This window comes from Sceloporus undulatus, chromosome 1 (assembly GCF_019175285.1).
Source record: "Sceloporus undulatus isolate JIND9_A2432 ecotype Alabama chromosome 1, SceUnd_v1.1, whole genome shotgun sequence".
NCBI lineage: Eukaryota > Metazoa > Chordata > Lepidosauria > Squamata > Phrynosomatidae > Sceloporus > Sceloporus undulatus.
Window position 1 is genome coordinate 61,927,954 of NC_056522.1, and position 23,838 is coordinate 61,951,791.

Genomic DNA, 23,838 nt, shown 5'->3' on the forward strand with positions numbered 1-23,838 from the left:
CACCTGGCCATCCTCTCCGAGGGTGCTTTCCTCCTGTTTGCTCTGGGACACATTCTTGCCTGGGGATGAAGAAGAAGAAGAATAAGAAGAAGAAGAAGAAGAAGAAGCCAGTGCCTTTCTGTTGGCCAGTCTACCTCTTGGTGGATGTTCTGGTTTGCTTTTGTGAAAGGGTCCCCCAATGGCCAGCCTCGTCTCCCTGGCCCAGAGGGAGGGGGAGGGGGAGGGGGAGGGGAGGGAGGGAGGGAGGGAGGTGGGTTCAAGGGAGGCGCCTAGTCCAGGCGAAGGAGGCTTTTGGGCGCCCTTCTTCCTCTCCTCCTCCTCCTCCTGCTCCTCAGAGGGAGAGGGAGGTCTGGGAGCATGCCCTGCTGCTGGGGCTGCTGCTGGCCCAGCCTAGTGGCCGCCCTGAGCTCGGTGCTGGTGGCCCTGGGGCTGCTGCACCTCCGCTGGAACAGCCTCCGCCCCATCCCTTACGGCAAGCACGGCCAGGAGCCCCAGTCCCCGGAGCCCCAGCCCCCGGAGCAGCACCTGTCCGCCCGCCGCGCCTGGTTCCTGCAGGAGCTACCCGCCTTCCTGGTGCCGGCGCTGCTCCTGGCCGCCCGCAGCCCCCCCGCGCCTGGCGCCCCTCGGATGCAGGATGCTGGCCGGCATGTTCTGCACCCACTACTTCTACAGGTAACGGATCAGCATCATCATCATCAGGGGAAGGGGCTGCAGCCTCCAGCCTCCCCACACAGCCCTGGCTTTGCCTCTCTTGCAGCACCTTTGAGGCTCCCGGGGAGGAAGAAGTTGGCAGCCGGAGCTCCTTCCTCAGCTGCATTTCGTAAAAAGACTTAAAGTAGACTTGAGTCTCGAAAAGCTCCTGCTACCAACTTCTTCCTTTCAGGGAGTCTCACAAGTGCTGCAAGAAGTCTCCACATACTGACACTATACTGTTACAACACTGTTTTTGCTAGAATTTAAAGATATAGCTGTGTTAGTTTGTAGAAGCAGTATGTAAAGAGATCTTGTAGCACCTTTGAGATGTACTGAAAGAAAGAAGTTGGCAGCATGAATTTTCCTAGATTTTAGGGCCCATACAGACAGACCCAAATAAAGCTGCTTCGAGTCACTTTGGAGGTGTGCTGTTTAAATGATGCATGCGTCCTAAGAGTCCAGAAGCCGCACCAAAGCCATGATCCAGCCCTAAGGACTGGAGTATGGACTCTTAAGACACATGCATCATTTAAGCAGCATACCTCCCAAAGTGACCCAAAGCAGCTTCATTCTGGCAGTCTGTATGGGGGGACTGTCTTCTTCCTCAGGTGTTTTTTGTGTGTCCCTCTCTGTGTGTTTAGAAATCCAAAGATACAGTTCATAGAGAGAGGTCTTGTAGCACCTTTAAGACCTAAAGCTCTTCCACACTGTGGAAATAAATCATCCTGATACCACTTTTAGGCTATCACTTGTGATGCCACTGAAAGACATAGCTGTGTTAGTCTGTGGAATCAGTCTGTAGAGAGATCTTGTGGCACCTTTGAGACTCACTGAATGAAAGAAGTTGGCAGCAGGAGCTTTTCTAGATTCCAGTCTACTTCCAAATGCATCTGAGAAAGAAGACTTGTCTCTAATTAAATGCTCCTGCTGACAGCTTCTTTCTCAAAGGTGTTACAAGATCACTATGTCTATGAGTTCAAAGATATAGCCATGTTAGTCTGTGGAATCAGTCTGTAGAGAGAAATCTTGTAGCACCTTTGAGACTCACTGAAAGAAGTCGGCAACATCATGAGCATTCCTAGACTTCAGTCTCCTTCCTCAGGTGCATTTGGTAGAAAAAACTAAGTAGACTGAAGTCTAGGAAAGCTCCTGCTGCCAACACCTTTCTTTCAGTGAGCCTCAAAGGTGCGACAAGATCTCTCTACAAGCTGATTCTGCAGACTAACACAGCTGTATCTTTGAACTTGTTTACGTCAAGATCTTGTGACATCTTTGAGACTCACTGAAAGGAAGAAGTTGGCAGCAGGAGCTTTCCTAGACTCCAGTCCACTTCTTCAGATGCTTGTGTGCGTGTAGAAATCAAAAGATATAGCCCTGTTAGTCTGTAGACTCAGGATGTTATCAGACAAGGGAAATTGGAAGTATAATCCAATGGCAATCCGAATGCAATCATGGGGTTTAACCTTATTGCGTGATAGACTACCACACGCAATTTCGGGCAATGGGAAGTCAGTCCGAACGCAATCATGGGGTTTCACGTTATTGCGTGAGAGGTGATCACATGGAATTTCGGGCAATGGCAAACTATTTTTGGGCAATGGGAAGTCAGTTCAAATGCAATTCCAATTGACGTAAATTCTCTGAACTAGCGAATTCATGTGAATGTGTTCTGGCCCCACTTTCTTTTCATTCAAAATTAAGAGAAATTCCTCCCGTGTGACAAACTCCTCAGTCTGTAGAGAGAGGTCTTTTAGCACCTTTAAGACCTACTGCTCTTCCACTCTGTGGAAGTAAAGCAGCTTGATACCACCTTTAGGGTACCACTTTTGATACCATTCAAAGACATAGCTGTTAGTCTGTAGAATCAGTTTGTAGAGAAGTCTTGTAGCATCTTTGAGACTCACTGAAAGAAAGAAGTTGGTGGCATGAACTTTCCTAGACTCAAGTCTACTTCTAAATGAAATTGAGGAAGCAGACCTGAGTCTACACGAAAGCTCCTTCTTCAGATGCTTTTGACATCAGGGTTTTTTTTTCTTTTGATGCTAGTTTTTTTTCTTTCTTTTGGTACCAGGTATTTTTTTCATGTCGCCATCATCATCCTGTGGAATCCTAGGATTTGTAGTTTGGTGAAGTATTCAGCCTGGTCTGTCAGAGAGGCCTAGTCTGGTGCCTCACCAAACTACAAATCCCAGGATTCTGGAGGATACAGTCATGGCAGTCAAAGTGGTGTCAAATAGCTTTATGTTCTGCAGTCGGATATGACCTGACTGAAAGAAAGAAGTTGGCTGTGTGAGCTTTCCTAGGCTTAAGTCTACTTCCTCAGGTGTGTTGTGTGTGTATGTGTTATGTTTCCGACTTATGGGGACCCTCTTGTGGTGTTTTTTTTTGGCAAGGTTTGTTAAGAGGGGGGAGTTGCCCTTGCCTTGCTTTCTCTGAGGCTGAGAAAGCGTGACTTGCCCAAGGTTACTCAGTGGATTTCCTTGATGAAGATTTGAACTCTGCTCTCCAGAGTCCTAGTCCAACGCTCAAACCACAAAGCCACACTGGCTGCTGGCTGTTTAAATAGTCCAAGAAGGTGGTGATGACTGTGAATGCATCTACCTTTGTGTGTGTGTGTGTGTGTTGTGTGCCTCCAGTCATTTCTGACTTAAAGCAAACCTATCATGGTGGGATATTCTTGGCAAGTTTCTTCAAAAGGAGTTTGCCCTTGCCTTCCTTCCTCTGAGGCTGAGAGTGTGTGACTTGCCCAAGGTCACCAAGTGGGGTTTTCATGGCCAAGCCAGGATTTGAACCCTATTCTCCAGAGTCCTAGTCTAATACTTAAAACCACTACAGCACTCTGGTTGATTTAATAGCCTGTGAAGGTGGTGAATGCCTGTGCTTTTTTGTGTGCCTTCAAGTTGTTTCCGACTGACAGCAATCCTATCATGGGTTTTTCTTGGCAAGTTTATTCAGGGGGGCTTGCCTTTGCCTTTCTTCCTCTGAGGCTTAGAGAGTGTGACTTGCACAAGGTCACCTAGTGAGATTCAGTGGCTGAGTGGGGATTCGAACCCTGCTCTCCAGAGTCCTAACAAACTGCTACACCACGCTGGCTGGTTAAATAGCCCAGTGGTAGTGCTGAATGCCTCTACCGTTATGTGTGTGTTGTGTGCTTGGGGCCATAAGAAAGGGGTTGGTCAAGTCGTTCTTGACTCTTGGCGATCTTGTCATGGGGTTTTCTTGGCAAGGTTTGTTCAGAGGAGGTTAGCCCTTGCCTTCTTCTGAGGCTGAGAGAGTGTGACTTGCCCAAGGCTCCCCAGGAGGTTTAGGCTTGGATCTATTGGGAGATTAGGTGAGGTAGCACTGTGCAGCCAGATGGTCCAAAATGCACTGCAGAAATAATCCAGTTTGAGACCACTTTAACTGCCCTGGCTTAGTGCTAGGAAATCCTGGGAACTGTAGTTTATTAAGGCAAAACAGCTATTGACAGAAGGCTAAATGTCTCACAAAACTACAGTTCCCAGGATTTCCTAGCATTTAGCAAGGGCAGTTAAAGCAGTCTCAAACTGAATTATATCTGCAGTGTGTGTCGGACCAGATTTTGATTACTTGAAATCTGTGGGTTTTAGTCTCAAGCTGGTGTTCTCCGATAACATCTGATGCATAGCTCCTCCAAAGTAAATTGATACTGAGTCCTTTGGGACTTAAGCTGGCTAGGATTGTAGCTATAAATATGCTTACATGTTTGGCATTTGCACTGCAGAATGCCACAACACTCTGCTCTGGTGCCACAACACACTACAGTTCTCAGAATTGCATGGCATCGAGCCATGGCAATTAAAGTGGTATCAAACTGGTTTATTTCTGCAGTGTGGATGCAGTCACAGTCTTGTCCCACTGAAATCAAGCAATCTCCATGGAAGTGCATAACTGGTCAAGTAAGATACCAAGAAGCAGCCAACATCACACTCTATGCTACTCTCAAAAGAGACCAACTATTGTGTTCCTGGAGCCTATCAGATAACTACTCTGAAGTAAGACAATTGAGTTCAGTGGGACTTATTCTCATGTAGAAATGAATGCATTGGGTTGCACCTGAACTGACCTCAGAAACAGAGCCCTGTTAATCTGGAATAACAGTATGCAAAGGGATCTTGGAGCATCTGAGTAAGTAGACAACACACTGCAGAAATACTCAGTTCAGTTTGAGACTGCTTTAACTGCCCTGGCTCAATGCTAGGGAATTCTGGGAACTATAGTTTTGTGAGACATTTAGCCTTCCCAGTCAGAGAGGTCAGGTGGTGCCACAATAAACTACAATTTCCAGGATTCCCTAGCACTGAGCCAGGGCAGTTAAAGCGGTCTCAAACTGGATTATTTCCACATTGTGTTTTGGACCCAAGTCTACAAAAGCTGATGCTACAACTTCTTTTGCACAGTTAGTCTCAAGGGTGCTACAAGATTAGCCCTGCTCACTGACCCTGTTAGGCTGCCTTCTAAAGAAACATGCTTGGGACCTGCCTGCAACTTTTACTGGATGGAGGCAAGAGTGAAATGTTTGGGATTTCTAACCCTTAATTGCTTATCAGTCTGTATATAACCCCCGTTTTTTACACAGATGCAGGCCAACCAGATATCCTCCTTTTCCAGGACACATCCTCCATTTCAGCTACTGTCCAGGGGGAATCTCAAAATGTCTTCCTTTTTTAGCATTACAAGAAGCATGAATTTGCATTTATATGAGTGCTTTTAGGTTTTATTTTGTCATGTCTTACAATTTTATTGAATGTCCTACATTTTACGGTGCCTTGTCCTATTATGTGGTTATGACATCTGATCACCCTGCACAGATGGAGTGGATTTTAAAACCTCGGGAAGAGCTCGGTTTGATAATTGCCATGATTATAAATATCATTTTCTTTCCATATTTTTTCCTTTCCAGCTTCAAGATGCCTTGTTTACTAATCTCTTATTCTGTTTCACCAAAAAATTACAATATATGATGGAGTATAAGCATAAATAAGTAAAAAAATATGAATGCTGTCTAGGGTTGCCATAGGTCAGGACCTCCAAACTGGGACAAATGTAGGACAAATGTAGGACAACATTTTCAAATGGAGGACACTTTTATAAAAATGGAGGACATGGGGAAATTGCTGGTTTTTTAAAAAAAATATAGGGTTAGATAGAAGGGGGGTTAAATAAGGGGGTTTGAGAAAGGCGGGCTATAGAAGGAGGGCTAGATGGGATACCTAGAGGGGGTTAGGGTTAGATAAAGAGGAGTAAGATAGAGAGGGGTTAGAGGGGGGCTTAGAAGAGACTTAAATAAGGGAGTTAGATAGAGGGAGGTTAGATGGGCTTAAATTCTAAAGCACCAGAGTTGTTCTCTCTGCAGGGCTCTCAGACTACATACACACTGCAGAAATAACCCAGTCTGACAGTACTTTAACTGTCCTCGATCAATGCTATGGAATTCTAGGAAATATAGTTTGTTGTGGCTCCAGAGCAGAGCTCTGCTTGTTCAGTGCCAGGAGCTGATTTGCCTGTGTAGTTTGGCTATCTGTGAATTTCACAAACCGCTCAGATTCCCAGTGATTGGGCGATATATAAATAAATCCTATTATTATTATTATTATTATTATTATTATTATTATTATTAAATAAGGGGGTTAGAGCAGCGGTTCCCAAACTGTGTCCTTTAAGAGATTTTGGACTTCAACTCCCAGAAGCCTCAGACATGTTACCCAATAGTCTGAGATTCTGGGAGCTGAAATCCAAAATTATTTCAAGAGCACAGTTTGGGGATCACTGGGTTAGAGAGAGGGGGGAGTAGATAGAAAGGGGTTGGAGGGAAGTTTAGATGGAGAGAAGGAGGTAGATAGAAGGGGGTTAGAGAGGGCTCAGTTAAAGTGGGGTAACAGGGGGAGAGGGAGTCAGAGAGAGGGTTAGAGAGGAGAGGGGTGTGTGTTTGGGGGGCCTTGGGGAGGGGGCTTCCAATGTCCAACGGGGTGATCCTGGGGGGAGCCTGGGGCCCAGGAGGGGCTTGGAAGGTGCCCTCTTGCCTCTCCCGGGTGCCAGCCCCTTCCTCCTCTTCTGAGCCTTGCCGAGGCTCTTCCTCCTCTTCCTCTCCGATGGCTGGGTCCCTGAGGCGCCCCTCCCCTTTAGTGAGGCAGCTCTCCCAGCGCTTCAGAGCACCTTCCTTGCAAGAGCAGGAGGAGGAGGAGGAGGAGGGCTGGGGGGCAGGGGTTCCAGAAAAGGGCCCTTTCCTCCCCTCTCCCAGCAGCCTGCCTGGATGGGCAAGGGCCATTGCTGATGCCTGCCTGGCCCTGCTCCTCCTCCTCGTGCCTTGTTGCCCTGCCTGACTAAGCCTGCTCCTTGGGAGGGCTGGCCAGTAGGGGCAAGGCAGAGCAGCAGAGCCCTCCCCTGCCAGCTCCAGCCCTGGCTGTTGCGCTCATCACAATATCGGGATGCAGCAGGGCCAGGAGCCGGGCAGAATTGAAGAGGGTGTGACGAGACCAGGAACGCCCCCTAGAAAGCAGGGGAATCACGCCTCCCACCGGGTTATGGCAAGCCTAATGCTGTCAGATTTCTTCATGAATTGTAGCAGATTTCCTAGACAGTTTTCTCATAGTCTGTAGTTTTTTAATCTTGGGGCCAAATTACACATTATATGGCAGATGCACAAAGGATTCCTCCCAGCATGTTTCTCTTTCATTTAAAATAACCACAATGGACTGTAGATGTCCTCAGTGCAGCTTTATTGGCAGAAAGGGATTCTTCTGAGATATTTTCCAGATCTAATATATCGCCTGAAGCCTCTCTAGCCCAATGAAGGCACATGTGTACCTTTGCATGTCCGTGTGTGTTTGAGAGAGAGAGATGAGGGAACTGTGGGGCAATTTAAGTTTCCTAAGGCTTCAGCCTTTGGTAAGGAAACAAAAATATTAAAATATCAAAAATGTCAATGCCAGACCTGTTAGGGTCTATCTTTAAATCAGCAGAGTAGAAGAAATATGCCCTTGTCCAACTATACTTCCCTGAGAACTGAGACTGACTAAAAAACAACACAAGTAGCTTGAAGTTAAAACAAAAGTTTACTAATGGCTTTAATCTATATTTACATAGAAGCTAAATCCTAATCTAGCTAGTGAATAGTGCAGGTACAAAACTAATATTTATCTCACCATCTTTCAAAGAAAGTTGAGAGAGGAAGAAGATGGAAAAATATCAGCAGTTGAAAATCTTTAGAGAGAATGCCTCAGCCCCAAAGGGAAAGTGACCTAAATCACATGGTTAGTTTGAATGAGAGAGAGGGAGGGGAGGTTGCGTGCAGGAAATCCTTGTCTATCTAAAGAGGGGGAAAGAGAATGCAAAAATCTTCCAACAGGAATTCACTGAATTCAGTAGTACTATGTTTAAATGGATTATTCAGGCATACATATACAGTGGCCCCTCCACTTTCAATGAGGTAAGGGGTGAAAGACCCCTGTGAATGTGGGAAAGTTGCAGATAACTGCAAATAAACTATTATTTTTATCTGAGAGATCACCTCTCTAGGAATTCCACAAGTCCTCCAGTGCAACTTTATGATCAACATTTGCTAGACTTTGATCACAGAATCATGCTGGAAGACCTACAAATGCCTAGAGAAGTGTTTTCTCTAGGAACCTCCAGGTTCTCCAGCACAACTCAAAAGTCAACTTCTGGCAAAGTTGCACTGGAAGACATAGAGATTCCTGGAGAGAACATGTTAATCAAAATTGCAAATAATCAAAGCCATAAATGTGGAGGGCCAACTGTAGTCAGGTATATCTGCACAACTATGTGTATCTGTTTCATACTACTTTAATTGTCATTTCTTCATCCTACAATTCCTGGGACTTGTAGTTTGGAGCGATTCTTAGTAGACACCAACATTCCCTGAGAAGAGAGGGTGGTGGTGGTTGTTATGTGCGTTTAAGTTGACTCTGACTTAATGGCGATAAACCTATTATTGGATTTTCCTGAGATGATTTGTTCAAAGGAGATTTTCCATTGCCTTCCTCTAAGGCAGAGACATAGAGAGTGAGTGAATTACCCAAGGTCATCCAGTGGGTTTCCATGGCTGGGTGGGGGTTCAACCCCTGGTCTCCCAGAATCCTAGTCCAACACTTAAATCCCTATGACCATACTGGCTGAAAGGATTTCATCAGTTTAATTCTGTACTGTAGACAGGTACATAGGTTATCTTGGGAAATGTAATTCTTCGGAGTAGATTAGAGCAGTGATTCTTCTCAGCCTTTAGCCCACTAGATGTTTGGGACTTCATCTCCTAGAATCCTTGACCATTGTCCATGTGCAGGAAGAATCTTCTGGGTGCTGAAGTCCAAACCATCTGGGAGACCAAATCATAGAATTATAGAGTTGGAAGAAACCTCAAGGGCCTTCCAGTCCAACTCCCTGCCATGCAAGAACACTGAATTAAAGCACCCTTGACAGATGGCCATCCAGCCTCTGTCTAAAAAATACAGGGAGAGGCGGGATATAAATACATAAATATTATTAAATATAAAAACCTCCAAAGAAGGAGATTCCACCACACTCTGAGGGAGTGTCCTCCACTGTCAAACAGCTCTTACTGTCATGGCATTCTTCCTAATGTTGAGCTGGAATCTCTGTTCCTCTAGTTTGCATCCATTGTTCCATGTCCTATTCTCTGGAGCAGCAGAAAACAAGCTTGTTCCCTTCTCAATATGACACCCCTTCAAATGCTTAAACAGGGCTCTCATATCGCCTCTTAACCATCTCTTCTCCAGGATAAACATATCCAGCTCCCTAAGTCTCTCCTAATAAGGCATGGCACCGTTTTGGTGGCCCTCCTCTGGATACGCTCCAGCTTCTCAACATCTTTTTTGAATTGTGGTGCCCAGAACTGGACACAGTATTCCAGGTGAGGCATGACCAAAGCAGAATAGAGTGGCACTATTACTTGTGTTGATCTGGATGAGAACAGCTGGAGTAGAGCCCTTCAGAAGAAACTTATATTTATAATCAGGCATCTCAGTTTAACCTCAGGATTCCTTAGGATGGTGTTATGATAAATAAGTGTGAAACTAGTAGAATTGTGTAATGCAAGTATACTTGTAGCAGTATATCAAGTAAAATTGACTTTGAAAGAGCCGATAAAAGGTAAATTCTTCTAACATGTTAATAGCTCTCTGTAAATGTCACACTGAGTATGATTTCATTAAAAAAGAGGTAAAGATGGGTTTTAATCTTATTATCAGCACTTCATTGTTGACAAGAATATGATGATTAGTCCTAATGATTATTATTTTTATTGGCTTTTGGAGCATGCAGCCAATAGTGTTTTACTGTATAAAGATGTGACATTTCTGTTTGGTTTCTTAAGATTAAAACCAAATGTGGGATTGGAAGACTCTTCAAGCTGAGTGAAATGAGTAAAGTTCTGCCAAAAACACATTCATTAAAATTGGCTCAGTGTGGGAAGGGGTAGAAAGTTAAAACCAATTACTACTAAAGTATCATTGTGGTTATAGAACTACCGCCTGGTCCAGCACATCATTGTTTGGGGAGATCAGCTGCAGATGTTGCCTTGGGGGCTCTAGTGAACCTAATCTGAGGGGTGTTGTGTGGGAGGGAAAAGAATGATGTTCCCAGCTACTGCCTACTAGGGAGATAGGAGAAGATGCAGTAAGGTGGGGAGTTAGCAGAGCTGGGACACTTCCATTTTGGAGCTATATTTCCCAGAATCCCCCAGCCAGCATGTCCAGAGGCTAGCAATTAGTTTCTGTTTCTGGTGCTTGGGAGTGGTTGGTGGGTGAAGGAGAAATTAAGTAATATGCCACTCCTGGATATCTTTTCCAGGACATTCCCTATATTTCAACCATCTGTCTAAAAGGAATATCAAAATGTCCTCCATTTTGAACATAATAAAGAAAAATGAATTTACATTTATATCAGAGTTTTTAGCTTTTATTTTGGCATGTTCTACATTTTGCAGCACCTTGTCCTCCTCTGCGGTTATGATATCTGGTTACTCTGGATTTGGTGGACTTTTAAAGGATCCTGGGGAGTCCTGGGAGACCTGGGGCCATAAGAAAGGGGTTGGTCAGATGTGGCTCACAGTGTAAACCATAGGGTGGGATGGAAGGAGATGTGAATGTGGACTTGGCTGTGGAGGGAAATGATGTGGGAGCTGCCATAAGAGCACTTCTCCTGTGTGCTGTCCATTGCTCTGCCCTGTTCAGTTCATCAGGCTACCTTTGCCAGCAGAGCAGCCTTGTTAACACAATGTTCCACCAGAATATTTTTCATGACAGTGGTATGGCTGCCAAATCCTACAATCCTCAACCACTTGATCTTCAAAGCCATCACATCTGCATGTCAGATTTTACCCTTATTCATTGTACCAGGTGATTTCAGGATTACAGCCCGAGTTTGACATCAATGTTAGAACAGCTGCAAACAAACAAACAGCTTCATTAATATACTGCTTCATACTGAACGAACAGTGTCTAAGTGGTTTACAACTGTAACCTAATTGCCCCCAACAATCTGGGTACTCATTTTAGCGACCTGAGTCAAGCTTGAGCCCTTTCACTGCTATTGAACTCACAACCTTATGCTTTTGCGTGAGTGGCTGAAGTACAGGCATTTAACCACAGCGCCACCAGGGCTTCTACAAAATACAGTATGTTTTTATCATCCTTCCAACTTGGTGCTGTCCAGAAGTATTAGATTATGACTTTCCAGCCAGAATTCATAGGGCTGGTTGCAGAAAGCATTGTTAATGGTGTATTTTGATGTACTTCCAAACTATGTTCTATGTATGTGTGCATATAAGAGGTTGAATGTTTAAAACTCTTGCCTACCAGAGAGTGCCCAGAATAGTGTATTAAAGTGAAAGCCAACAGAGTGAATAACAAGTACAACATACATGTGTAAGACAAAAGGTCTATCAACTATCAGATCTGGTGGTATGTATGCTTTTTCCTTGGTGGATGCTATGGCGGGATACAGACGGGCAAAAAGGGGTGTGTTCATGACGTCATGAAGGTAGAGCCTTCAGACGGCCCTCACCTGAATGCCGCCATGAACACGCCGCCCGCACGCCCCAAGTGGGAAGAAGCGGCATTAAAAAGGTGCTACTTTCCCCCGCTTCTTTTCTATATAGTGCGCAGGTGCGCATCTCCGTCTGTAAGCTGCTGCACCGGTACGCCAGAATTGCTACACCGCTAATTTAAGTTGCCAATTTAAAAGCTCCATGTCTGCTGCGTCGCATAATGAGTCGGGGTCCTGGAACATGCGCAGTTTGCAGTCAGGCTTTAATTGCAGCGTCAGCTGCCATGCAGGTGTGGAAGCTGCAGCACAGCTGCAGCGCATTTTAAGACTCGTAACCCTAACCCTAACCCTAACCCTAGAGCTGCATGTACGCATGCGCTGCTAGAATCGTGGAAAGTTTGGAATTTAAAGTGCACCCCTACACACATTCCTGCGCCATTTTCACCTAACAATAAAAAAACGCTAAAACTTTAAATATTTACATATGTACAAAGGAGGTGATGGGGGATGTCAGGGGGACAGCGGTGGCAGCGGCGACAGCTGTGGCTCTGCATTGCAGATTCAGCAAGAGCGCAGGGACCAAAGGAGAGGAGGCATCCATGATGCTGGTGACACTGGCAACGTGCAAGCGGACAAGGATGCCAACACCAGCTGATCACCAGCTGGCAGGAGACCACCTTTGTTCTTGGCCAGGGTGGGGGAAAAAGTTTAAAGGGGCTTGGGTGCTTTAAATGTGCACATATGCTTTCTGCCGCCGGTGCTGAGCGCCGCAGCTGCGCATCCGCCAGCCGGCAAAAGAAAAAAAAAAGGCCCATTTTTGGACGCCTGTGAGGAAGCTGCCTCTCTCTTTGCAGCGTCCTGCGAGGTGGCGGTATGGAAACTGCGGGTCAGAAACGGCTCCAGGTGAGGCGTCTTCACTGCCCCCCATGTGGAAGCCCCATACACCTGAGCCACGCCCCCGGGGCGGGCGGTCTGGAGGCTCCGTATTCAGCAGAATACACCTCCAAGACGTCTTCCCCTGCCCGTCTGTATCCCGCCAATATCTTCTCCGTCATCCTTTTTAAAGCCAATCTAATATTTCACTTTGTTCTATATCTAGTAAGCTTTCTTTCAAGGCATTAATAAAAATGATGCATAAGTTTGAATTGATGCACATTTCTGAATAAAACAGTTGCTTTTAAATAACTGAAAAAGCTTAACATATATTGTAGTGCTTCTGTCGTGTAAAATGTTAGTCCGTAGAATAGACTGTAGAGAGATCTTGTAGCACCTTTGAGACTAACTAAAGAAAGACGTTGGCAACATGAGCTTTCGTAGAAAGTCTACTTCCTGAGATGCATTATTTGTCCAAATACATCTGAGGAAGTAGACTTTGTAAGAAAGCTCATGCTGCCAACTTCTTTCTTTAGTTAGTCTTAAAGGTTCTACAAGATCCCACTGTAAAAATTAGATTCTGGATATTTTCATTAGAAAAATGCTCTTCATCATTCAGTTAGTGAAGTGTATTATCCACCCTCCTCATCATTTTTTTAGATGTTCTTTATCTTCACAGATACTGGGAATATTACTTCATGCATCTAATGAAGTGGACTGTGGTTTAAAGGCTTACATCATAATGTAAAACTGTTATCCGTTGGCATTGGTTCTCAATGTTTGGCCCTTCAGATGTTTTGGACTTCAACCCCCAGAAGTCCCAACCAGCATGGCCAATTGCCAAGGATTCTGGGAAATGAAGTGTAAAGTATCTGGAATACCAAAGGTCGAAAACTACAATTTTTAGGCAAAAAACAAACAAACAAACAAACAAAAAACCACCCTCTCAAAATAGACACACATTTTTTACTGTATATGTCACAACAAACCATGATATGATTTCTTGAAGTCTGATATTGTGATGTACATTGTTTGTCACCACAATTCAAACCAGTGGTTTGTTGCTATGTTATGAGGACTTGCTTGTGTAAACCATAGATTGTGATGGCATCCAGATCTGAAGCTGTGGCTCATTTTTGTCCCCAGCTGTGAACCTTGAAACAGAAGCTGACAGACAGGGCAGGAGAGACACACATGAGAAACTGGAAGACAATGATAGTTTGGTTGCCAGCTGTGCAGTTCCATGGCTTAAGCAACAAATTATGGTAGACGCAAACCATGTTGTATGGTGACATGCAAATGCACCCATATACTTATATTAAAAAATTATGAGCCTGGAAGTTTGTTTTGTGTACCAAACTGAATGGAGTTCAAAGTGCTTCCACCCAAAAATCCACTGGGATTCTGGAGGGAAGGAATAATTTATAGCCCATTTAATATGTTTTTTTTGTTAAGTGAACATATCAAAAGGGGTATATATATATGGAAGGAAAGAAAGACATGACTCTGGTGATCCCTCACCATACACTATAGGAATCTTGTAAATGGGTTTACAGTTGTGAGTTTTTAGAAACAATTTGAACGCAAGTAGAGGCAGCATATCTTAGATATAGTTGTGGAAATATTTATATCCTGCCCTATATCTGAGGATAAAAACATTTTGAAATGTGAATTTACAGTCGTCCCTCCTTTCTTGCAGATTTGAGGTCTGCAGTCTTGAATATTTACGGAGGGGCAGCCTCTGTTATTTTCAACAGGGTGCGCTCTGCACACACTTGCAGGCACATGCCCCATTCAAGCCTATGGGGTTTGAATATTGGCGAGTTGCTATTTTCGCAGGGTGGGTGGGTCTGGAACAGATCCCCTGTGAAAACAGAGGGTGACTGTACAATGTGAAACATATTGAACTATCTCGGAAATTAAGTTAAAAGACAGTTAAAACCATGTGCACATATAACTGGATGAAATCATTAGATATCACAGGTGTCGCAGAGAAGTGACAGAGGGAAGAATGTCCTTTCCCACATCCTCCCACATTGCCCACACTGTTACAGTTGAGTGTCCTTAAGCAGACCTTGGGCCTTGGCCAGGCGTGTTAAAGGCAAGGCACATTTCCTCAGTATCAGGGTCCCAAAGCTCTTAGGTGCTTACCATAAGTATTATCACTAGCACATTGAATTTACACTGGAAACATATTGACAGCCAGTGCATTTCCTTTCAAACTGTTGTTACATGGTTAGCAGCCTAGCTGCTGCATTTTGCACAAGTGTATTTTCCAAGGTGTCTTGAAGGACAGCCCAATGCAGAATGCATGTCAATAGTCTACTTGGACTGCTGTGGCTAAAATTCAGAGACATAGCCACATTAGTCTGTAATATCAGTATGCAAAAGATATCTTGTAGCACCTTTGAAATGAACTGAGTGAAAGAAGTTGTAGCATGACCATTTGTAGAATTGGCTGGCTCCCTCAGATGCAGTACTGAATTTGTCACCTTATTGCTGTACCCCCAAGTTATGCATTTCTTTGGCTGTTCATACAGTCTGGTTATAAGGTTCTTGATGGGCACCTTTTTATTCCATGCATCTGAGGAAGTCGACCAAGTCTATGAAAGCTTATGCTACAATTTCTTTTGCTCAGTTAGTCTCAAAGATGCTAAAAGACTCCTTTGCATGCTGTGGCTAAGTTATTCCTATCAAGCAAAGACCATTAACTGGTGGACTTTCCCAGCTTTCCCAGGTAACTGGATCTCCAGTGGCAGAGTTGGTTTTTAGGAGTGCTGCTATGCTGCACAATTACTTCCTCCTAGGAGTGAAGCCCCATCCAGGTCAGGTCTCTTACCCATTTCCCAGATCTGAGAACCAGCAAGCTACAATGCCTTCATCATATCAGGATTCAGTTTCAGCTTCCTGGCCCTCGTCCAGCTCATTGCAGCATCCAGGCACTAGTCCAGCACTTACATAGCCTCAGCTAACCATGAGAACCAGAAAAGGTAGAGAGCCAAGTGTGGTCAGCATGGCTCCCAAATGTTAATGACTTCACTTAGCAGGTTCATACAGATGTTGAACATCACGGGAGACAAGATAAGACCCTGTGGCACACTGCAAGCTCAATGACCAAGAGGTTGAACAGGAGTTTATATGAGCGCAGATGACTGCTGAGTTTTCTTTTCTGTAGTCTAGAAACAAATGAACTAGCAACTCTTCTTGGTCTTGTACTCAATAGGAGAAGGATATTCTTATGAACATGGATTGTTTAGTAGTCACACTTGTGTACCGCAGTATTTGACTGCATTTTAATATGTCTGTATTATGGAATTTGTCAGAGGTCCATATCATTTTGAATTTTTGCCATGTGCATCAGTCTAATGTAAGATCTGAATTCTGCTACAAAGTTGCCAACAATTTTCCACTGCATTGTAATCAGGGCTAGAAATGACTTTGGCACAGTGTAGGATATGGTATCTTAAGAGTTTTGTTCCCATTTTTAGGGTGCTCTCTACAGTTGGGAGGCATAACTCAGAGTGTGCATTCCCCAAACCCTTCAAAGGCCTAGAAAAATTTGTGTTTGCACTTATTTTGTTAAATGTAAACTGGCATTCTAGCTGTTGCAAGTGTTATTTTATATGGTGTGTCTCACTAGTTTCTCATTTTTGTTTAAACTACCTGGAGAGAGTTTTTACATCTGTTTGAATAAATAATATGGTTCCTCCAGATGATTGGGCAAGCCTGTCTCAATAGAAATGTATTTGCTATTAGAATAGTCTGAAGCAAGGGTTAATCTCAGGGACCACATCTACAATGGATGGCGGCATGCCTGCCCAGGTACCCAGCCAGAGAAGAAAGAGCAAAGCTGTAGTCTTAATTGTCCAGAAATACTTTTGACTTTCTGCCACCGAAGAAATAAGTCCAAAATGAGGGAAGATAATTTCAGGTGGACAGGACTTCTCGTGTGGGGTTTCTTATTAGCATGTGTTCCCTCAGATGCCAAAATGTTTGTCCGGTGGGCTGTGTGGTGTATGTATCCTTTCTCAAATATTTTTTTAATCAGAACTCTCTCCAGCTACATTAACATGTCAGCCATGAGTTATTGCTAAGCTGTATGGCAAGTACTGTATTTAACTGCTGTTTATAAAGCTATAAACACTGTAAAGACTGGCTGCAATTAGTTGCATTGCCTTTCTCATCCATTTCTAAAAAGTCCTTCTGGAACTGCTATCAGGATTTTAAAAAGCAATCATATTGTGGATACACAGACCCTCATAGACTTGAACATCTTGAACTCCTCAATAGACATCTGCATAACCATTTTCTTGGTAAATGACAGCATATGGCACCATATTGTATTGGATTTCACTCTTGCAACTGCTGGTTTACCCTATCCTCTGCCTTTCCAGGCCAATGCAAAAAAGTTTTAATAATGGGCATCTTCAGAAGTCTCTGGAAGCAACAAGTTTGTTCCTGGACAAACTGATACAACATTTTTCTCATTCCCAAATATTTTGGTGTGAACTCCTAGAAATTATCAGCTACTGCTAACTAAACACAACTATTGTATCCAGGACATAGATTCAACACAGATCAAGGAAGGAGAAAAGGAAAGTTATCATTCAAACAAAACAATCCAAATGCTTAATTAGTATGATATTGCTAAAGTACTTTAGCATTTTGACTATAATGCCTGGATAATTATTTTTTAAAAAAAGGCCCAGTGGAAATTGGTGAAAATCAGTTTCTGAAACTATTATTATTATTATTATTATTATTATTATTATTATTATTATTATTTTCTTATATCCTGCTTTTCTCCCAACTTGACTGTATGCAACACATGATCAATGGGAGGGGGAAGGGGAGGGAGGGGAGAGATGGAAGGAGGAGGAAAAACCCACAAAATTTCAAGAAAAACACTGGATGCAAAACCATGAATATTCAAGTACAAAAAGATTGGGAAAGTCTTGATGGTTTGTGATGTGCTCAACCTGTTTTGGTGATAAGGTTCAGCACTTTGGATAGCTCCATTAAAGTTTGGACTCAAATCTGGAGTGGATTTGCTCTCTCACTGACATAGGAGCCACCACTGAAGAAGAGACAAGCCTGGTATCCAATAGTCCTTGTTTTCTCACAGTCCCACAAAGAAGTGTGTTAGCTTGAATCAAAGTAAATGGAAGTATATGAACAAAACTTTGCTGCACTTGCCTGGAAGGATATAAGATGGAATGGTTCAATAGCTACAACCATGGAATGCCATAAACTACTATGTTACTCAGAAGCTTGCTGAGTCAAGTACGTGGTAAATTAGAAGACTGGCAAATTGATACCTGGCTACTTCCTTACTTGAGTCCTGCCCTGCTATGATCGGTCTACATCCTGTGGCATCAGACATGCTGCGCATGGGAGCTCATTACACTCCCAATTTGGCGCCTCTGCTGTGTTTGTACAAGCCTCCAAAAGTGCAACTGCCAGAAAAAACGTGGGGAAAAAAATAAAAGGAAATCAGTCAAAATAAAGTAAAACATACATTATTTTTATCCTGGGGCATTTCCTGACCCAATTAAATTAAATGCTCCCCCATAGTAGAAATTTTGATTTGGCCAACTGGTTGACAACCAGAGCATGACATTTCTATTTTGTCATAATATAGTTCATTTTTCAAAAATTACATTTTCTGACCCAATATGTTTTATGGAAAGGATGCGGTGGCTTAGTGGTTAAGATGCCAGTTATGATCAGAAGACTGGAAGGTTGGCAGTTTGAGGTCTGAGTACAGCATGATAGGGTGAGTTCCCGTCACTAGTCCCAGCTTCTGCCAGCCTAGCAGTTCAAAAGCATGCAAATGCAAGTAGATAGAGAAGTACCACTTCTCAGTGGGAAGGTAATAGCATCCGGTATAGTCGTGCTGGTCTTATGACCACCAGAGCAGTCTTTGGGCAACAGTGGCTTTTCAGCTTAGAAATGGAGATGAGCACCGCCCCTTACAGTTGATTAGGAATATACATTCATTTCAAGGGACTACCTTTACCTTTACCTATGTTTTTTTGAGACAAAAAAATGCCCAATAGGAAAAATTAGTAGATTTTAATGGGACGATGTTTTTGTTTCAGCCATTTTGTTTTGTTTGTGGGCAAAAAAAAAACCAACCCATAAATGTCAAGCTGAAATTTTTACAAGTTGTTTACAAATGTGCAGGTAACTATATTGTGGAATGTTTACATTGTTGATTCTATATGGATTTTCCCAGAAAGTGCCACTTCATAGGACTAACATTCTATGTCCCATTCTAGTGCATGAGGATTATTTTTTTAAAATGACAGCACTGTCCTTAATTTGGAAATGAGAATTATGATTGAACTCACTTGCCCTTCCTGGGTGTGTACTTCATGTTTGCACCGACTACAAAGTCTCCAGCAGTGTCCTGGTTTGAACTATAATTTAAAGCCTATTACAGCTCAGCAAATATCTGCTGGCTAATTGAATGCCTGTAAGAAGCAAAGAAAAAAGAAAAAAAAGCAAGAAGCAAAAATACATTGTTTAGACTATATGTCTTTAAAATGGCCTATCATCAGGATTTCAGCAAGAGACACTATTCATTTATTTATTTCATTTATACGACACCTGTCTCCCAGACTGCTGGGAGATTTTTCATAAAGTTATAATTGAAATCTCCTTTCCTGTAATTTGGATCCATTGGCTTGGGTCCTATTTTTCTAGAACAGCGGTGAAAAAGCTTGCTTCATCTTCCGTTTGAGATTCATTCAGATATTTAAAGATGGCTTTTGTATCACTACTTGGCTTTCTCTTCTTCAGGCTAAGCATACCAAAATCCCTAAAATATTCCTCCTGGGGCATGGTTTCCAGACCCTTTATCATCTTGTGCACTGTCTTTTGAACATATTCCATCTTGCCAATATCATTCTTAAAGTGAGGCATCCAAAGTTTTATTTCACACTTGCAGGGTTTTTTTTCAAAGACACAAAATGAAATCAATAATTTCTCACAGCCATCCCAATTCCTGTTTGTAATAGAGAACATGGAAGTGTGACTACAGTGTTAAACTGAAAGCAGAAACTAAGACCATTAAGACAAAAACATCATTCTTGACAAGTCAGTTTGGGTTTTGTTTTTGTTTTTTATTATAGCTTGTGTTTCCTATTCCTTTTATTATCAAGTTGCGGTGGCAGCAGTAGAGATTCACCAAAGTTCTTGCTTTCTTCTTGTTATTTTATGTGTTATACTGTAGTGATACTTTCTATTACATGGGGAATTAAAACTTGATTTGCATGTAGCTGTAACATTTATATTCCATTTTTAACATGAAAAACAGTCATTTTTGTTCCCTCCACAATTTAGACCACATAATAAATCTTGGGATTTTGTAGTTCATAAAAACAACTAACTTTTTGAAGTTTGTAGTCTTGATAAGTCATTTTGGCACATCTTTTCTTATTTTGGCAGATATATGGCACACATAATAGCAATAGGAACAAACTGGTCTGTCTTCACAAAATATTAAATGGCAATTTTCAGGAAGGATAGCAAGGGTTATTTAGCTGAAATATGCCTGCACTGCATTTAGTATCTACCACCCACGGCAAGCACTGTTATACCATATGCTAATAATATCGGTCACTGATAGTGAAAGAGAGGTGTACATGACAGAAACACTTAAAATCCAGCATGACAATCACAGTAGCATTAGGATTTGGGGGCCTTTCCCCACCAGCTGTCCAGCACTAATGGAAACCTCCTTCTTGGGGCTTTCTAGCTCTCCAGAACTAGTTTTGTAGAATCTCTGTGACTGCAATGTGTTTGTGTGTAAAATAATGCCCCATCTTCATCTTATGCTGGAATCCCCCCTGTGTGCATGTTAATCCAGCTCTGGATACATGCCTTAGGCCAGGGGTAGGCAACCTGCGGCCCGTGGGCCGGATGCGGCCCGGCAAGGCCTTGGGACCGGCCCCAGCCCAGTCCTGCCGCCGATTGCCGCCAGGGCCTTTGGGGGGCAATTGTCTATAGAAGCCTCAGAAACATACATTTATATTAACATTTTTTTAAAAAATCAGCAAATTTTTTCGCATGTCCTCCATTTTTTTAAAAAAAGTGTCTTCCATTTGAAAATTTTGTCCTACATTTGTCCCAGTTTATTTATATATTTAATTTTTAAAAAAATTTTAATTTTTAATTTTTTGGCTTTGGCCCCCCAGTTGTCTGAGGGACAGCAACCCAGCCCCCGGCTCAAAAAGGTTGCCTACCCCTGCCTTAGGCAGTACCAGATTTCTGTAATGCTTTTGAAATGGCTAACTATATACCCTGCTGTAGACCTGTAAGGGCTTAACAACCATTCTATCTTCTTTTCCTAGGGAACTCTGAAAACTGTGGTTGAGAACATAAAAACAATAATGCCAGATCAAACCAAAGGCCTATCTAGTCCAGCTCTCTTTTCAGATAGGGTCAGCCTGGTTCATTTCATCTATTAATCAAAATATGTATATGCCACCCCATAACTAGAGAGGAGAGCCAATATGGTATAGTTGTTTGTTTGTTGAACTAGGACTGTGGGAGACTAGAGTTCAAATCCCCACTCAGCTATGGAAGCCCACTGGATGATCTTGGGCAACTCACACTCTCCTAGACAAAGAGGAAGGCAGTGGAAAACATTGTCTGAATAAATCCTGCTAAGAAAACTCTGTTATAGGGTCACCTTATGGTTGCCCTAAGTTGGAAAAGACTTGAAGGCACAAAACAACAGTATAATTAGATGGGTCAGTGTGGGGGTGCTAACAATTAAAAAGCTAAAAGAATTATAAAACAATTTAAGCAAAAGTAAGAGAATAAAGTTAGTTGCCTATGGCAAGTGTGTAAACGGAGGCCTGTCTACACTTGGAGGAAAAGTCCAAATGGACTCCTCATCTATTCTGCCCTGCATCCATCCTAGAACTGTGCTACACTAATTTTATCCACAGCAGTTGTCTACACTGCTGTTGCTTTGGTTCACCATCAGCTCCTGCTACCACTGTCTTTCCCACAGGTCCCAGAGCCAGGACAATTCACTGCTGGGCAAGGGCTGCCATTTACCTTCCCTCCACCAAACAACATAAAAATAAAGATTTTTTCTGCTTGTGAGGTGCACGACGCCTTGTTGTAACCTCTGAGCACACTGCCAGGAACAGCAGCAAGAAGGGAAAACTGTTGTTCTGGGTGAGCAACTGGTTTTTTTTACTCCTCAGCACCAATCCTGGCAGTGAGTTTTGAGGTCACAATGAGATGCCGGGTGCCTCAGAAGCAGGAAAAAAAAACAAAACCCTTAATTTTAATGTCATTCCGGGTGGGGAAGGTAAATGCCCTTACAAGGAAGCAATATGTCCTGGCTGTGGAAACTAACAACAGCAATGAGAGCTGACTGAAAATGGCAGCACATGCCAGGCAAACTGTCCTGTCCCCCTCTATCTGGCACAAATCAGTTTGGTCATATGGAGGAAACACCAGAGTTTCCTGTAAACTCCACAGCAAACTGTGATTTTTTCAAATCTGCCTTAAGGCATTTTTGCTCTTGAATTTGCTGCTGATTGGGCCCTGCATCCTGATTGTTTTAGATTCAGGGAAAATGTCATGTGTCTTGTGTCCTGATTGGCACAGATTTTGGCAGGGTTTGGGTCCCCCCCCCCTTCATGTAGACAAACAACAGGACAGGAGGACAACAGCACCCTCTGAATCCCTTTCTCAGTGTTACTCCAAGACATTGATGGGGAGGTAATATTTGGACCTCAGGTTATTTTTCTGTTTTTAAGGGTTAGGGTATATCTTTCCCCAGTCTCATGGAATGGATTAGAATTGATGTTAGGGAAGATGGGAGCTATAGTCCAACACACTCAAGGTTGTCAAGCTGTAGAAGTGTTCATTCTACTGGATGCTGAACAGAGATTATTGTTTTTTATATGGTAAGAAATGATTTGCAAATTTCTAAAACATTATGACACCCTGTACCTCAATTGACTAAAATATTTGCTTTAATGAATAGTTTTTTTTACTATATGTAGTTGCAAAAGGAAACCGTCAGTCTTATTTTAGAATTCAATGTTAACAACACTTTGGTACATCTGAGACACAAATGAAGCCATTTGTTTTGTTCTTCTGTGTGCTTTCAAGTTGCCTGTTGGCTACAGAAAGAAAAGTTAAAAGGAGTAAGAAACACTAGGTGGCACCAGATATCCTTCTGTTCCCTTCAGTTTTAACCTTCCCATGCATGCAGGAGATGTAAATATTACATTCCAAAAGGCAGCTTTCACACACAACACTAAATAACTTCTTTGAGCCTTGCTTGCATTTTATATGCCATGTGTGAACGTTAATAATGTTGGTCAAAAATAGAAAGGAGATGTTTAGAAATCAAATATAGATTCTAATGGATTTTAATTACAATCTGATTTAATCCTCACAGATGAAAACTTTAGAACCTGGTTGTCTTCCTTTAAAGTTAGATTCCATAGCCATACCTAAACTAGGATCAACATAAATGTCACAAAGTAGTGTGCAAGCTTTTGAGTTCTCTAAACCTCTTCAGGCTGCTTGTTGAATAAAATGGGATGGAAGCAGGGAAATGTAGCATTTAATCAGTTTTAACTGAAAATATTAGAAGATTGCAGAATGAACTAGACATCATTAGACTGCACTCTACTTAATGCACAAATTTCAATTTACACCTAAGATTCTGAGGCAAAAAGAAGCAAATAGTAGCTACCATTCCATATTTTTCCAAGTTTAAAACTGATCAGTTACTTGAATCTAGGACTGCCTGTTGATATGCAGTGTAGTACAGTATTACATAATGGTAGTTTTACCTTTATCTGTGCTTCCAGTAGCATGCAATTTTAAGACCTTTCATATCGATTTGACTTGTACAATTTTGTAAAAGTTATGCCACAGATTTAGAAAATGTTGTCACAAGGATGCTTAAGGTAAATTGCATCCAGGCACCAGTGTCATCTTCCATGATAAGGGTGTTTGCTTTGGGGGCACTGCTAGTCTTGTTGGATTTTTAACCAGTGACTGCTAAGGAGTGATTATTAATCTGCCATAGTACTGACTAAGGAGCCAATAGCCTACAAGGCAGATTCAGTCCAACTTAAGATATTTATTAAGAGTGCAAATTCAAGATTTTTTAAAAAGATAAGTAATATACAGAAGAAGTTACATCCACAATAGAGACACTGCTTCAGTTAGAGTAATAAAACA

At 42.6% G+C, this 23,838-nt stretch overlaps 1 protein-coding gene across 1 annotated transcript in view; it reads left to right on the top strand.

The window, feature by feature from the left end:
• Nucleotides 1-341: 341 nt before the first annotated feature.
• SRD5A2 (steroid 5 alpha-reductase 2) overlaps nucleotides 342-23,838 on the top strand; it is a 45,576-nt gene continuing 22,079 nt past the window's right edge. Inside the window, 2 exon segments of the mRNA XM_042452415.1 lie at nucleotides 342-627; nucleotides 629-672. Coding sequence (XP_042308349.1) covers nucleotides 358-627; nucleotides 629-672 — 314 coding nt within the window. The 5' untranslated portion in view covers nucleotides 342-357.